This window comes from Dreissena polymorpha, chromosome 4 (genome assembly GCF_020536995.1).
Source record: "Dreissena polymorpha isolate Duluth1 chromosome 4, UMN_Dpol_1.0, whole genome shotgun sequence".
Taxonomy (NCBI): Eukaryota; Metazoa; Mollusca; class Bivalvia; order Myida; family Dreissenidae; genus Dreissena; species Dreissena polymorpha.
The window spans coordinates 133,817,947-133,834,239 of NC_068358.1; the positions used below are offsets into that span (position 1 = coordinate 133,817,947).

Here is a 16,293-nt window from a genome sequence, read left to right on the forward strand (position 1 = left end):
TGGTGTAAGTTACCAACTATACCAAATCATAGATACCCTAAAAATGTTATAAAATGTTAAAGTGTAAGATGACTCCGGAAGAAATTGTTGTGCTTCAAACGAAAAATACATTTATTGTGTTATGGCTATACATATGTATGGATAAGTAAAATCATTGGTGATGTTAGTTTATTCATAAGACACTTTCGCCAACGTATTACTTAGTGTCGTACTCAAAACTGGCAAAGTGATATAAGCAATTCATTTCGCTGTCACAATAACATGTATTTCAAATCAATGCTAGATACAGAAAGATTTATTTCCTCAAAACACATACCATTAAAACATAAATTACCTTTTCTAAATTTAGATGTTATAATCATAAATTAAATGTTGAGATAGGTAGAAAATTAAATATTATATTTGATGATAAACTGGGCCATTTTTGTCTTGATAAAAATAATATACATGCTATTGATTGTGATTTTTATGCAGTTTGCCTATGTTTAAAACATAGAGAAATTCGTACCAAACATCTGTTTAACTCGTGCCATGTTGGAAAGTCTCGCTATCTGATATGTATTCATTAATGGGGTAAACTAATGATAAAATTACACATAACGTCTCAACTTATGTATACCATCTGTTACATAACATCAATTCATAACTTTGTATTTATACATGTATCAATCTAAATGTATAATAAACAAGAATATGGCCCGCAAAGCCCACTGGAAAGCTTTCCATGTCATAACCTGAACGATGGTATTTTCTCCATAGACAGGCTCAATTATGTTTTTGAGGCCGGTTCTTTCTATTATGGATCCTATGGCGCCCCGCAAGTTTATATGTGCATGAACACACCCCAATATCAGAACAGTGTTTTTTTCAGGCAATGTCTTTGTGGCGCATCAATGATGATTTCGACAGCCTTCTAATACAAGGGTTGATCAAACGTAACAATAGTGAGAAGGTTGCGTGTTTCATGGCAAGGTTTCAAACAAAGTCTGATAATGACAGAATGAACGATTTGTCCCCAAAGTTCACTTTGATCATAAGCAAGAATTTGACTGACAACTGCCCATGGTGTTGGCTTCCCAAATGCAACGATGCTGCCTGTCTCAAGCTGAAGGATATCTCACGCAAATTATCGATCTTTTTTCATAATTCAGAAATTGCGGCAGGTCACAACTTTGGCGTTTGACATTACAATCATCAAGATTGAGTCAGACGTTATGGATTTGTGGTCCTTCGTATTGTGTTGGTCGCCATTTTAGACGCCATGTTGGAATTCTGTGTAAAATTAAAAAAACTTACGCTATTTCTGATGATCTAAATGTGTTCTTTGCCCACGAAAACCTGGGTGTACCGGTAGACACCAATATCATCAAATTTGAATGTGAAGTTCCATAGTTATGATCATTAATAAGTTTTGGTGGCCATCTTGGCTGCCATATTAAAACATATATTTGACCTTTAACTTTAAAAGATGACCTTGACCTTTCACCACTCAAAATGTGCAGCTCCATAAGATACACATGCATGCCAAATACGAAATTGCTATCTTCAATATTGCAAAAGTTATGGCAAATGTTAAAGTTTGACGCAAACAAACCAACAAACAGACAGGGCAAAAACATCTGTCCGCCAGTATAGACACTTTCCAGCAGTCCGATTTCGGTAAACTTGTGATATGTTATAAAGGACTTTCAACCCTACAAGGGTCAATTTTAATGTCTTTTGTAGCACTTTTTGGTGGTTGATGTTTGTATTTTCATATAGCGACCCGCGAAACTACAAAACGCAACCACATTAAAAAATTGTTGTGTATTCATTCTGCTGAAAATCTGTAAATATAGATAACAGCGAATTATCCCAACCAACAATTGCCCTAGGAAAATGACAATCTTAGTAAAAGATTATTGATTTTACAATGCCGTGCTACGCGTTTCATGTTTGCATCAAGTCTACTGATAACATAGTATAGGATTGTGTATTGCAATCACACTTGCTAGAACTTATTCTGTTTCATACATACTTATTGTCTGAAATGTGGTATCAATTACATGTGCTGCAGATACTTAAACAGACGCAGCAAGTTTTTCCAAAAAATTTAAGAAGCCTAGCTTCCATACAAAAACATGTGTATATGTACACAGAATACGAATTGGATTGGACATATTTGCAGTAAGTATTTATTTATGATGTGTCCAGCTAACCACTTTAAAAAAAAATGACTTAATACTCATGTAAATTCTGATAAATAGAAACCGATTTATTTTGAATCGCACGAGTCTCATTTGTATTGTAATTATTGCAACTAAAATAGTGTTTTTCCCAGGCCCTTTTTGCGTGGCGCTGCGCCATGCCGCCTTTCTTAAGCGCCAATCTGCCCGTTTAAAAGGTAAAAGCCGACAACGTGCCCTTATTGATAACATCTCAAGGCCCCTAGACAGCGAAGATTCGCGCGGTTGTGAATTAGTCATGCGTGAATAACCCAAGTGTCAATACCCATCAATAATTTCAGTGTCTTTGTTTTACCGAGCACTCTAATCGGTCCGCAATGTGTACACCTCTACGATAAAATCGTGGACAGTTACTTCGGAGACTTGAAAAACCTCGATGTTATCCTCATTGAAATAGTGCATTTCATGCATAATTCAATAATCTCAAAACAGTGCATTTCCAATCTCTTGCACGACGGTTACATTACATTCACCTCTGTGTTGGGCTCAGAACCGACTATTGTTATGAAAGCGTCTCATTCATGTCATGATCATACCAAGCGTTCATCATTGAGATTACAGTATACTAAACAATCTCTTGCACGACGGTTACATTGCATTCACTGCATTAAAGAAAACCATCTCATACCATGATTTCTTATATCAGTCTTAATTCATTATTATAAAATTGATATGGTTTCTTGATGTTAAGAAACCAACATACATACACACGTCGAAGCAATTCCTAACGTCACTCAATAAACATTATGTTCAATTGTTGACATTTGTAAAGTGCGTGAAATGATTCCATCTGCGTAAATGGGCAATAAAATAGTTCCAAAGAGTTGCATTAAAACTCGCAAGTTTTTGCACGATTTATCGTACATTTAAAAGTCATATTTCTTAATTTAATGCATGCGATCTTAAATATCCAATCAAATATACATTGAATGCGTTTGTTCGGTTTTAGCTATTCTATAGACAAAATGGCGTGCTGAGCCTTTCGCAGAGTTGTATGTGAGAGCAAGGAACGACAACTCTGCGTGGAGATTGGTGCATTTCATGCATAATTCAATAATCTCAAAACATTAATTTCTATGCGTACTTAAATTATCAAAAAGTAATCTGATTTCGAGAAAAGTTATTTATTTTCGCGAAATCTTCCATTATTTTCATGAAGATTTTATCTGTATGTGTTGGCAGTTTAGAGCACTAACATGCATAAATTCGTGTTAACATATTATATTCATTTCCGTGAAAATTTATCAATTTTCGCGAAAAGAATTTCTTATTTGCGAAATCCTCCATTATTTTTATGTTATTTTAAGTTGTTAAGTGGTGGCACAAATGTGCTTCCATAGGTAAACAAAATTGATGTTGTTGATTTTTTTCCAACAGATGTTGACCGAATATCCGAATACCAAAATCGGTATTCGTTGCCATCCCTATAAAAAACACAAACAAGTGTTATCTTTTATCGTCTTTGTTTAATTATTGAAACTATGACTGTTATGTATACTAATTAAACAAAATGCGAATCGCGTATTAGAACATATACGGTGTTACGTTGCTATGCGCACCTGTCACTTATATCATTTTAACAAGATGGCGGACTTTACAGAAAATAAATTGTGACTCGGCAAAAATGGCGTATAACTACCAAATTAACGATGGAGATCATACATTGAGAAAGAATAAATGAAATGCATGTGATAATCAATGATGCATAAAACGTTTTACTTGCAACAACATATTTATTAGAAATCTACTCAGTGGATGTATGTCACGCATACGAGTGTTTGCAAATTGTTAGCGTTCAGCTAGTCGCAAAGTTAAAACATAGTATATTTGTAGTATATTTGGATAATACTAAATATATTTGGATAATACCTTCATATTTCGATGGTGAAATAAAAGTGCATTAAATGAAAGTCCCTCTGAGTAATTTGTTTACTTCATGAAAGTGGTTTAGCAATCCCGGATATTGCTATATTGCATAGATGTTTGATAACTTTAATGTTAATTTGAATGATTTAATCACATACATAATTATTGTAAAACATTTATTTCAGCCAATCAGAAAATTACCTTGAAAATGTGGAAATCACCCACTTATTCATGCACACATTATAAATACGTTCAGTCAATCAGTGAGTTACGAAGACCATGAGAATATGGAAATCATCCGCTTATTGATGCACCCTTTTGAAATAATTTCAGCCAATCAACGAATTACCTTGAGAAAAATGGAAATAACCCGCTGATTCATGTACACATGATCATAACTTCATAATTTTTATAAAAAGAAATTAAAACTTTCACATTCGTTTACCATATTAAGGCAAAGTAAGATAAGTTGTGGTTTTTGTTTAATGATGATTCATATTAAGAAATCACAACAATTTGAACTGAATATTAACAAAATAACCGGTAATTTCAACGGGAAAATCATTTTAAAATGCATATCATATACAATTATATCGAACTGTGTTTCCCTATAGCAATGCCGTCAGCAAAAACTTATGTTTTATGTAATGTTGTTTATCATTGTTCAAGGGATTATACCAAGAGTATGGCCATGTTTTCATGGGAAAGTAATTTGCGTCAGTAATCTCAGTCTTTAAAGGGACCATTTACATATTTTGTAATATATTGAAGTTTGTCAATATTTTTTATATTGAGTAATATACAGATTGGATATAAAAAGCTCCAGTAAAAACAATCAAGAATAAAAGTAAAGAAACAAAAAAAGTAGCTATAAACTGTGCTCGAACCACTGACCCCTGGAGTAAACGTTTATCGCTTAGACCACTAGGCAATCCGTGCCCATTATGAGTGAAGTATTGTTTACTTTACTTAAGCAATCCTCGTAGTATCACAAAATATAAAGACAACAACAAAACTCTCCAAATAATTCAATCGTTTCGCGTTGCAACGCTTTATAATTTTCAGGTTTTTAAATCATCTAAAGATGCATTAATTGATATCTTAGAGCATGGTATATGTTCAGTATGTTTGCTCATAAATATCATTACTACAACACAAATTTGCGAATCTGAGACAAACAAATTTAATGCATGTACAACAAAAGGTATCGTTTCTATTCGCTTTGTAGAAAGCTTGTTTCCGCATCCGTTGTTGTTTGCCCACTTTATAATTCTTACGGACAAAGTTAATTCTTTGACTTGTTGAAGAGAGGAATATAGAGCCTATACTTATATGAGATTTGTATTTTTGTAACGTGTGTTTTATAAAGTATCTTATTATATAAAGTCTACAATAGGGATTGCCTGAATATTTATGAGATACTGTCCGCATGGGGAACGAAACCCTTAATATAAGAGTAATATGTATTTGCCATCAACAATCGAAGAGCATGATTATTGACAGAAAGTATGCTCCAATTTGTTTTCTTATGATTATAGAAATTAACAACTTTTAAACACACATGCTCCAAGTTTAAAAAGCTATTTCAATTATTCCGTTTTATTCAGCACATTTCGTTTGGCGTACAATTAAATAAGCACTAGACAAAATATTTTACATTATGATCATGTTCATTTTAAACGTAAACTTGGTAATAAGTCTCAAACCAAAATCATGTTGTATGGCTATCATAATTAATACTTTCATGACGGTCCCAACAGGCATTCATATGAACATAGTGAAGTCACTGACAATGCTACACTTGGCAATCATTGTTTTATGTCTCATATACTTACATACAGACAACAGCTAAATAACGTACCCAACGGTTATTCATAAAACAGATGCAGACTACTCGTACATTCAGACTCGTGGATGACTTGCTAGAGTAATATCATGATTTGTAGTTGTAAAGGTATGTTTCATTAAAATGATATCAAATATATAACCTCAAAGTTGTGTTTTTATTTAGTTATTTGACTATGTATATTTGTGTATTACAAACTTCCGCACTACAACAAAAGAAGATTGATGCAATAGTCACTCAACATATGAAACGTAATGTCAAGAAGCGATTGGTTTCTGGAGGACTTTAATTGGTATTATAAATATTAATCGAATGAATTCAAAATGTCAGTTATGAAAGTAATATTCAATATCTATTGATACTTATAGATTGCATCAAAACCAATAAGCCCACATTTCTGAAAAAGGAAACCTCATAAATGCGTACCAACTTTCATCCAGATAAAAGACAAATGCAATTAATACCAGAAATAACAAACCAAGCCATATGCGAAGCAACATCTCTTTTCGGAGTATATTTTATATTAACAACAAGTGTTTTTGCAGACAGACAGGCAAAACCCATCTAAACTGCTTTTGCAAAAACACCTAATATAACCACATCTCAAAGCGTATGCTGATGCAGTCAATGAGTCGCAAAAGCACGTTTTGATCTCATGCGTAATTAATCCTGTCGCATAAATGTACATAACGTTGTTTACTTCGAAAAGTATCTTGATTTATAAGTTTATGTGTTTGTGTCATATTGCGAAATAAATATCCGCCAAGGACACGTTGACCTGATACAATCAGGTAATACGTTGCAGAAAATGTGCAAAAAATCACTTAATTACAATGCTATTTTAAGAGAGGCAAATATCCCCTTATGCACCCATCTGTGAATGCAATTTCTATAAAATGAGACGCAAAATTAAACAAAATTCAAGCCGCCAAAAGCCTTTCGAAATACCGCAGAAGACTGACAGATGAAACCAACACTAGGCATGGAGGAGGCAAAGACCAGCTATCCAGTGACCATCGCTCAAGTAAAGTTAATGTTCTTATTATTTAATGGTTCTTAAAATCGTAACTAATAAGACGAATTTTTTGTCTGACGGTTTATGGTTTAAAAGTTTTCATTTAGTATAAAAATTGACTTATATTGCAGTGATAATTACAAAGTGAACTTACATCACAATCCAATATAGGTTGTTTGTGTTGTTCAGCGCGGTTATTGCGATTAATAATGTATTGTTTGTGAATAAAATTATGTCTGGGTATGTCTGTTTCTCGTACTTAATTCATATCCTTCGAATGATGGACAAGCAACGTGTTTTATTAATCTTGAAACACGAACCGAAAAGAATTCTGAAAACGGTGAGACGTCAATTGTATTTTTAAAAAACTTTTACAGCTTAAACTTTAAAAATAAAAACAATAATTGTACAGAGTAATCAAATTGTTAGGAGTGTCATTTGTGCATAGTGTTTAAATAATTCATGGAATACATTCCATACAGCCAGAGTATGTGCAGAAAGGCAAATCGAAGTTCGTGCGAAATGTTGCGATTGCCTTCATCGGATTTGTGCTGGTGGCAGTCGTCATTGTGGTGGCCGTGTACTTTGGCATCAGGTCGACTAAGGATGCGTACCAGGTAATTCTAAATTAAGCATTCTATCAAATAACAAAACCGCACAGTATATTATTTAACTTAATGTGGATGTTGCATTTTATCCCTGTGTATATATGTTCTTATCACTCATGCATTACTCGGTTTTAATAACGTCACTGAATATATCCGTAAATCACTTTTCATGTTTCCGCATCGATATGTTTGAAATAACTGTGAAATGCAAGTTGCACCGGACGCAGGACATATATCAAAATAACATATTGAAATGATATATAGAAACAAAAACAATTTAAAACAAATTAAACGAACATGTAATTTGTATACTCATGAAAGTACTTAATATAATAAGGGCAGCTTAAACAATCATACGGATGTGCTTTTTATGAAACTTCATGTGGATTGTATACATAAAATCATATTAGAGTAAAAACGGATGTAAAACGTATGTTTTCTGTTAATATTTTGACACTTTTCATGAATAATGATAACGTATCCGCGATATCACGTACACAACACTTTCCCTCTCCAGGAGGCGTGGCACACTTTCCGAGACAAAGAAGGTCGGTACATGGAGGAGAAAGTGAACAAGACCAAGGACATGACCGAGATACACGTTCCCAACAGCGTCCATGTCATCTATGACTACGTTAACGTGAGTTTTGACTATACATGCTTTTCATCATTTGCAGCGCATGACTCAATAATGTGATTAAAAATGTCATATTTACCTCTTAAATTCAATTTGTATGTGTAAATAGTATTAAACAGTATTCTTCCAGTATTTTTAGTATCAGTATTTTTATTAACTGACTTACATGCTAATGAAGTGATTTATAAACACCAGAACTCCAAATAATTGTTTATTGTCTTACTCTTTATCAATCGATCATAAATTATTCTTTCTTTTGACAGGGCATTTCAGTTGAACGTTTCACTGACGTCACGACAAAGATACGGGGACCGTGCTATGTCCGATTCATCAATAGCAGCAAGACCAACATCTCCCCCGACACTGACCAGACAACCGATGTAAGTTCATAACGCTTACAATTTAAAATACACCATGAAAAGTCTTGACGAATAGCCATATTAAATTGATAAAACAATGATAATATATATATATATATATGCCATGCAGGATTCAGGCCCATATAACAACAAGGTGGATTCGCAACAATGGAGGTTCACAGACCGGAAAGTACCATCCTATCTGACGTCAGCACCACGTGTGCAGGAAATGTGCAAGGACACTGACATCTTCTGGATGGAGAGTAAGTTCTTCGAATGCCTTTTTAAACTCTTCACGATATTTTGTTAAACAAGCTTAATAATTAATTAATGACCGACATTGTTTTAACGTTTAAACTTACATACTGTTTGTTACTTTAAATCGCGTGAATTGATATGATGTAAAAATAGCCTTTGTCTGGGAAGGTGATCGTTTTCAATTTAAGATGAACATGTTTTTTTGTCCAGATGTAATTGTTACAAATGCATGACATTATTTCATACAGTTGATATTTCAGTTGTTTGTTGTATATGTAAAACGTTGTACAATATGTCCATTCATATGTAAAACGTCATATTCATAAAACTGCTTTTAAAGACAGGAGTAGAATAAAAAGACTTTATAATATGAAAAAAGAGTCATGAAGGTTGACAGCTTCATGTGTTCATTTATACATGTTTATATGCACTAGGAAATATTAGGTTAGTGTGTTTGTGTACGTTATTTATTTGACGAGTTTAACAAAGGTTTGCACGGCGAGGTTGGCCAAAAAAGTAGTCGATGTATATATAGTAGCATAAAAAGCAAAAGTAAATCGGACACCTAAAGTTTCCTTCTATAAAATAATGTAGCTGTAGGATAAATATAGACATTGTTGAAATCTATTAACATTATCATTAGCAAACGTTGTTGCTGTGTTTGATCTAATTTCAAGAAATGCCGGAGTCGTCAATACAGAAGAGGTCGTTACATGAAGGTTATAAATGTACCCTGATCACCTATAGGACTTTTATCTACAATGGGGTTAGATACCTGTATAAGGAATGGCGGTGCTGCTGCTTGCCCCTCGGAGGTTATTTCATCTACTGGGAGCTATGGAGAATATAAGCGTAATGTATATGCAGTCACATTTTTACGATTATTAAATTATCTTCCGTGATGTGGATTTTGAAACATTTTTTGAATATAAATAACATAATGTTTGGAATTAATACACTTTTAATTTATATATTTCAGCAAAGTCAGTGACGCAACAAATGACGAAAGGTTACGTTGAACGTGTAATGAACAGACCTGGGGAAGAACTTCCATTCTCTATATCAATTGCTGAGAATCATATGTGCACTGTCAGTTCAACGAACACCGTTTTAAAATGTATATGACATTTCCAAGACTTTTGTCTCTATATCCATTTAGCTGTAGTGTTTAAACTGTCTTTTTTATTTTCAGCCTTATCTTGAAGTAAACTTAAACAATAAATATTTAATAACATTGCATGTGAATGACGGATCATGTTTACATCTGTATCTTTATTTTTGTATTTGTATTTCTACCGAGATGTACATATGTATCCATGTATCTATTTTTAAATAAATCTGTAGCTATAATGTTTGCGGTTGTTTCTGTCTGTGTGCGAGGAAGATGGCGATTAAAACGTTGGTTATAATCATAACGCTTACTACAAAGATGATTATTATGGTAATGGAAAACGGTATGTACAACGTGTGTAGTGTTGTACATTTAGCATGGCAATATTCTGTCAAATACAGTGAAAATATCAGAGTGCAGTGTAACTTAATTAACAAATAAAAAATAGATTACATTTCACTAAACACACGAATAAATGTAATAAACATCGAATATGTAAAATAAACATTCTCTACATATCGTTCTCGTATAAAACAATCTGACTCCAACAGAACAAAAAAACGCAATGGTACACCTCTTATTTCATCGCAAATAAAAATTGTCTGAAAAGTGTTTACAGTTGTGAAATGTCATATTGGAGAGTGCAATGCATTATCCGTACCTATAATCAATTAAAAACAGTCTTCGATTAGACAAATGATCTAAATTGCAATATAACGAATGTGTATACACTGTGAATAAAAATGAAACTAAATGTAAAAAGAAATACGTGTACATGTACGTACACTCAACACATACTATCGAAAATAAAACTATTCTAATGAAAAAAAAGACTCGTATAAATTGATATGAACAATCAACTACATATCCCTTTTCGCTTAGTATGTTTTTATTCTATATTTATTTTGAAAGTTAATTGATATATGAGTAAGCTAACCTCGCAGGACTCTTTTATGCGATAGGTTTAACTTGGCCATCATTAAAGGAACACACGTGTCTTAAAGAATGGGAAACATCATAAGCTAAACAGATATTTATTATATTTATGAAAATGGATTACCACAAAGTGATATTTTACATTTTCATAAAAACAGTGATATTAGACTATTTGTATTTCTGAGGTTTACATTTAATGGCCTGGTTTCCTGTAAAAGCAAATGTAAATAACATGCTGTTTGCTTGTCAAATGAAAAGTTTCAATACCAATGCCCATTTCATAAACATGCACTGTATCAGGGTGCAGAATCAACGCGGTTTTCAGGGGTTTACACACGGGCTGGACAGAATGTAATCACACCGTTAAGAACATTATTTTTGCAAATATCTCACGTTATTGAAATACATTTGCAAAATTTATTGTGCATAAAAGACAGGTTTTCTTGCAGTTTTTGCCGATATCTTAAGGTATAAGAATACATCCTTGAATACGTCTAAAATCGGTAACAAAATTTTACGTTGCGTGAAACAACCGTGTAGAATCAATGCAGTAAAAACGGAATTTGTTAACAAGAACACATGCTTATTAAATAAAGTAATTCTGATGTATTTCACATTGCCATAAGCAGCATACACATCTGTCTGCTATGCACTATATATAGATTATATTCTAATGAAAACTTGTTTAAAAAGTAATTTGAAATAAAACACCACTTATTATTACCGGCGTGTAAATCCATTAAAGTTAAAGGTTGGAACCCAAAAAAGTCACGTGATCAAGCACCCTGGTATATGATATACATGATAAAATACGTTTGAAACGCATAGAGAAACGCAATGTAAATACATGTATAAACAAAAGATTATTGTTAAGCACGACATTCGATTCACTTTAGGCTTTTAAGAGTTGAATAATGATTTATTTCAAAATTCGAATAAAGTACAAACTTATTCGTAGCAAGCTTTCAAATGGATTCGCCAATTTTTGGCAATCATATATACAACATTTAACGAAAAGCGTGGAACTTTTGATAATCATCAAAGTGGGAAAAACACAGCTAATGTTTATTAATAGTTCGCCTTAGACGACAGAGGTTTGTTTATATTATATTAAATGGTGACTACCGGTAATCAAATGAAATGTGACATCAAATACTTTCTTCATCCTCTGAATACATCAAATTCAAACTTAAATAATACAACTTACGTAGATATGTAAATGTACGTTATAATGGTTTATTCTTAAACTGAATGTCAAACTTGTAATAAAAACAAAGGGCTACTTCGATGCAGCATGTCTATAGGGCGAGGTCGTGGATCCTCAGAAGACCACAACTGTGAGTACACAACTCATTCATAAAATAACTCCGAAACAAAGATTCTGCATTCGTTAACCGATTGATGCCTAGCGTCTAGAAAAAAGGCCTAGGCAAACAGCGTAGACCCAGATGAGACGCCGCATGATGCGGCGTCTCATCAGGGTCTGCGCTGTTTGCTTAAAGGAATTTCCGTAAGAAATATACTAAATATAGAAATAAATATATTAGACATCCCTACCTTTGGAAATAAATTGATCCAATTTAGAAGGGTGGGAGAGTCCACTAGGCATAAATGGGTTAAACGCGTACCGAATCGCACAATATCAATGACGGTTCGTAAAATTTTTCGTCTTAGCATTGACCAATACCTGCCGAACAAAAATGGGAAATAACTCGAATATAGGTAGATCCAGAAACGGGACTTTCTCAACCAAGCTGGTGTTATTGAAGGCAGACATTTAATAGTAGTTGATACTGAATACGGTTTCTTTTTTGACCGATATAATTATGATCCTGCTGTTAATATATTCTATTACGCGAGCGAATGGAGGAATGCAACGAAGCAAACGTCTTGAAAATGATATTAATAAGAGGGTTATTAAAAAGTAAATATAACGTTCAACTTTCTAATTGACATTCGCAATTCAACGCACATGATAAAGTGGAATATTTGCCATATGTAATGACAAATAACGTAGATTGAACTTTTCAATAAAATGCGAATGTGCAGAACAAAATATTTAAAAAATTGGCTTTCCTTTTATCTCGCAATCATTTATCAACTGGAGGGCAAAAGGCATAGTCATATTGTAAGGAAGATCTGAAGTACCAGTATTCAACATTGATTAAAATGTTAGATCTGTAAATTAATCAGTGTTCGATACAAATGGCATGCTTACATTTTAACTTTGATCATGGATAATTCAGGGCTAAATGTGTTCTTAGTTCCGGGAAACTAGGGTCTCTGCTCCCTCGGAGTCGATGCAATTAGAAAAAGTAATAACTCTATAGTTGTTTTTATTTTAACTTATTTTGTTTATGGATGCGTGTAGAAATAAAAGAAAAGCTATAAGTGAAGGATTGTGCCTTTTATCAATTATTTTTTAACTCATTTGTACCTGTGATGGGTTTGCAGACAATAAAATGCTGATATATTTTTCATGAATCAATTAACATTGATGGTATCATGACAAAATAAGAAATGGCTTGTTATGAGCATTTTCTTAAATAGAAATCTTACATATTGAGTTATTGCCCCAAAAAGTAACAACATACAAAAATAACAAAGGACAATAACTAAAAACTATGTCAGAGGAGGGTTCTTGAGCGTTCAATATTTATTTATGTAAATTAAAAAGTCTAGCCTTTTCCACGAAAACGTTCAATCTTAATATACACTAAATTTTCAGAGTGTTGCAGAGTGAACACAACATCCGCCATAACATACGTGGAAACAACATACTAAAGTAAATAAGTTTTTAAGGTGAATCATCCATCATTGAGAACGACCTTACATGAAGCACTTGTGTAATCTTGACCCTTGATGTGAATCGTATGACCTTACATGAAGTATATTGTGTGACGTTGACCTTAACCCTAGACATGAACCTTGACGTTAACCCTAGACATGAATCTTACATATGACACACAGCAAGGAAGAAGATGGAGCAGAATTATGGAAGGTTATTACAGATTCCACTGGTGCATAATAAAATAATGGCTAAATAATTAATACTTCTACAAATGTGTGACCTTTGATGTGTGACCGTGACTTTGGACAAAAACACATAGGTCTTGCACTGCCTGATAATTGAGAACAATTGCATCAAGACATTTTGAGAATTCAGTTAAGTATGGTAGAATCCATACCAAATAAGGCATATTTAATCAAAATGTGTGATTTTGACCTTTGTGTGTGACTTTGACCATGACCTTAGCAACCTGGATCTTATATTTGACACTCAGCTAGATAATGGAGAACAATTGTGGACGGTTATTACATGCATAGTAAAGGAATGACTAAATAATGAATACTTAATCAAATTTGTGACCTTTTACCTCAATGTGTGGCCTTGGCCTTAGCCCCTAGGATCATGGGTGTTGAATGTGAAGCACCCCCAGATGATTGAGAACAACTATGGAAAGTTTCCTGGCTCTGGCTCATGTGTTAATGGAGATAAAGCTAAAAGCTTATATTAAAAAAGCATGTTTCAACATACAAAGGGCTTTAACTCCGTTACTTACAGATGATGTACAATGCCATTTGGCATGCATCGTCCTCTTATCAATATATATACTCATACTACGTTTCAATGAAATCCGCCAAAGCACTTCCAAGATATGGCTCCGGACACAAAAGTGCCAGACGAAAGAAAGGACGGACGGACGGACAACGCCAAAACAATATCCCTCCGCCTAAGGAAAGGGATAATAAATATACAATTAGTTACAAGGCAACTATATGATTATATATTGGTTGTGTATATAGTGTATTTTTGGGTATTATATATTGTTTGTGTATATAGTGTATTTTAGTGGCCTTAATTTACTTACCGGTAAATAAAATTGGTTGATTTTGAGTTTGAGTTTTCTTAGCATTAATTCCTACCAAGAAAAGCTTTAGAAATGTTAATACTAGTCATTCATTTAAATATATCACAACAGTGTGCATTTCGTTTAGCCTACATTTACTATCATTATTATTATTACTCTATAAACCATTTTAATTATCCAGTATACGTGATTTAAGCAGTGCCTTATATGTCTATGCGAAGCGTTTTTAATTCGATAGAATTCATAGCTGTACTTCACGTACTTTTCATAAATTCCAATTTTACATTTTACATATGAATCTGCTAATTCTTTTCCCCATGCCAGCTTATGATAACTTTAGAAATGTCGCTTACCTGTGTATCAACAGCAAAGGCATGGGTCCACACTCCAGTTTGAACATCGGCCTTAAGAGCGAGACCTCAGTATATCCGACAGAAAAAAACAATCGCCCTGTTTACACAACATATCTTAACATATAATTGTGTTTAACTCTTCAAATTCCTCGTAAAAGCTCATAAACATTATTTTAACTCTATCAAAATCATAGATGAAACAATCAAATAGAAAACAGAAACATATTAAGATAAATGATACATTATTGATATTAACTTTATGAAGAACACTACTTATGCATTCAATTCGATATCCCATTTATCGATTTACAATGACTTTTCAATTTTAAGTTTTTAACCATACCCTCTGATCAGAAGTAAAAAAGCGGTAACATGCCACAGGCAAGAGTCAAATGATGAAGGCAATGTATTGACGTGATCTCTTAAACAGATCGGGCATCTGCAATTATAATAACCACATTTATCAGGTTATTCCCACAATGGGTTAAATTGATCTTTGTACAGCGAAATCATGACTATCAACGTGGTCATTTTCGGGGTCAGGAATTTCGAAACTCGTCTATCGCGCAATTTTGACCGCCAGTCTTCGATTTCTCGAATCGAACGGTTATTTTTTATTTATGAAACGACCATCGTCAGGATGGCCAATAATCGATTTTACCATATCGGATTACTTCCTTGAGTCTGTGTAGGGCACTGGGCGGTCGAATAGATTTTTTTCGATTCCACTTTCTTGCAAAAACAAGATAAAAAGTAGGATGCTGAATACCTAACGCCCTGGTAGATGGACTTTTAAGATGTTGCACAGAATAGACCATCATGCGGAAATACTCGGCAAATGTGAACAGCTTGCTTATGGTATAAATACAATATGTTATACAGTTTTGGGTTCTAATATATAGGAATAAGGATTATACAGAAACATTATCGGGAAATTCTCAATCTCTAGTCTTTTATTTAAAACAAATGCACTACGTACTACAGGACCATATATGCAATACGAAACGCATTTTACGAAGTAGTATACTAATGCTCCATTGGTCATTTTCGGCTCGTGTACTACTTAAATGCATGTACCCCTGGTACTCTTTAAGTATACTTAAATGTACCCCGGGTGCGGAAAATATACCAACACGTACCCGGCCAATTAGACTGTACTCGAGTTTTATTCCCGCGAAAAATGCTATGTCTTAAAACGCGCTACGGA

General features: G+C 33.6%; 1 protein-coding gene across 2 annotated transcripts; it reads left to right on the top strand.

The window, feature by feature from the left end:
• The first annotated feature begins 6,861 nt into the window (after positions 1-6,861).
• Positions 6,862-10,164, top strand: LOC127876811 (uncharacterized). 2 transcript variants are annotated; one of them, XM_052422275.1, is made up of 7 exons: positions 6,862-6,961; positions 7,435-7,569; positions 8,078-8,200; positions 8,461-8,577; positions 8,687-8,819; positions 9,492-9,671; positions 9,794-10,164. In XM_052422275.1, exons 1-6 carry the CDS (start codon positions 6,902-6,904, stop codon positions 9,662-9,664), a joined length of 741 nt encoding a protein of 246 aa, XP_052278235.1. In that variant the 5' UTR covers positions 6,862-6,901; the 3' UTR covers positions 9,665-9,671; positions 9,794-10,164. The 2 variants fall into 2 exon arrangements, with proteins under 2 accessions (XP_052278235.1, XP_052278236.1); XM_052422276.1 differs by having other exon boundaries at positions 9,492-9,666.
• Positions 10,165-16,293: the final 6,129 nt, after the last annotated feature.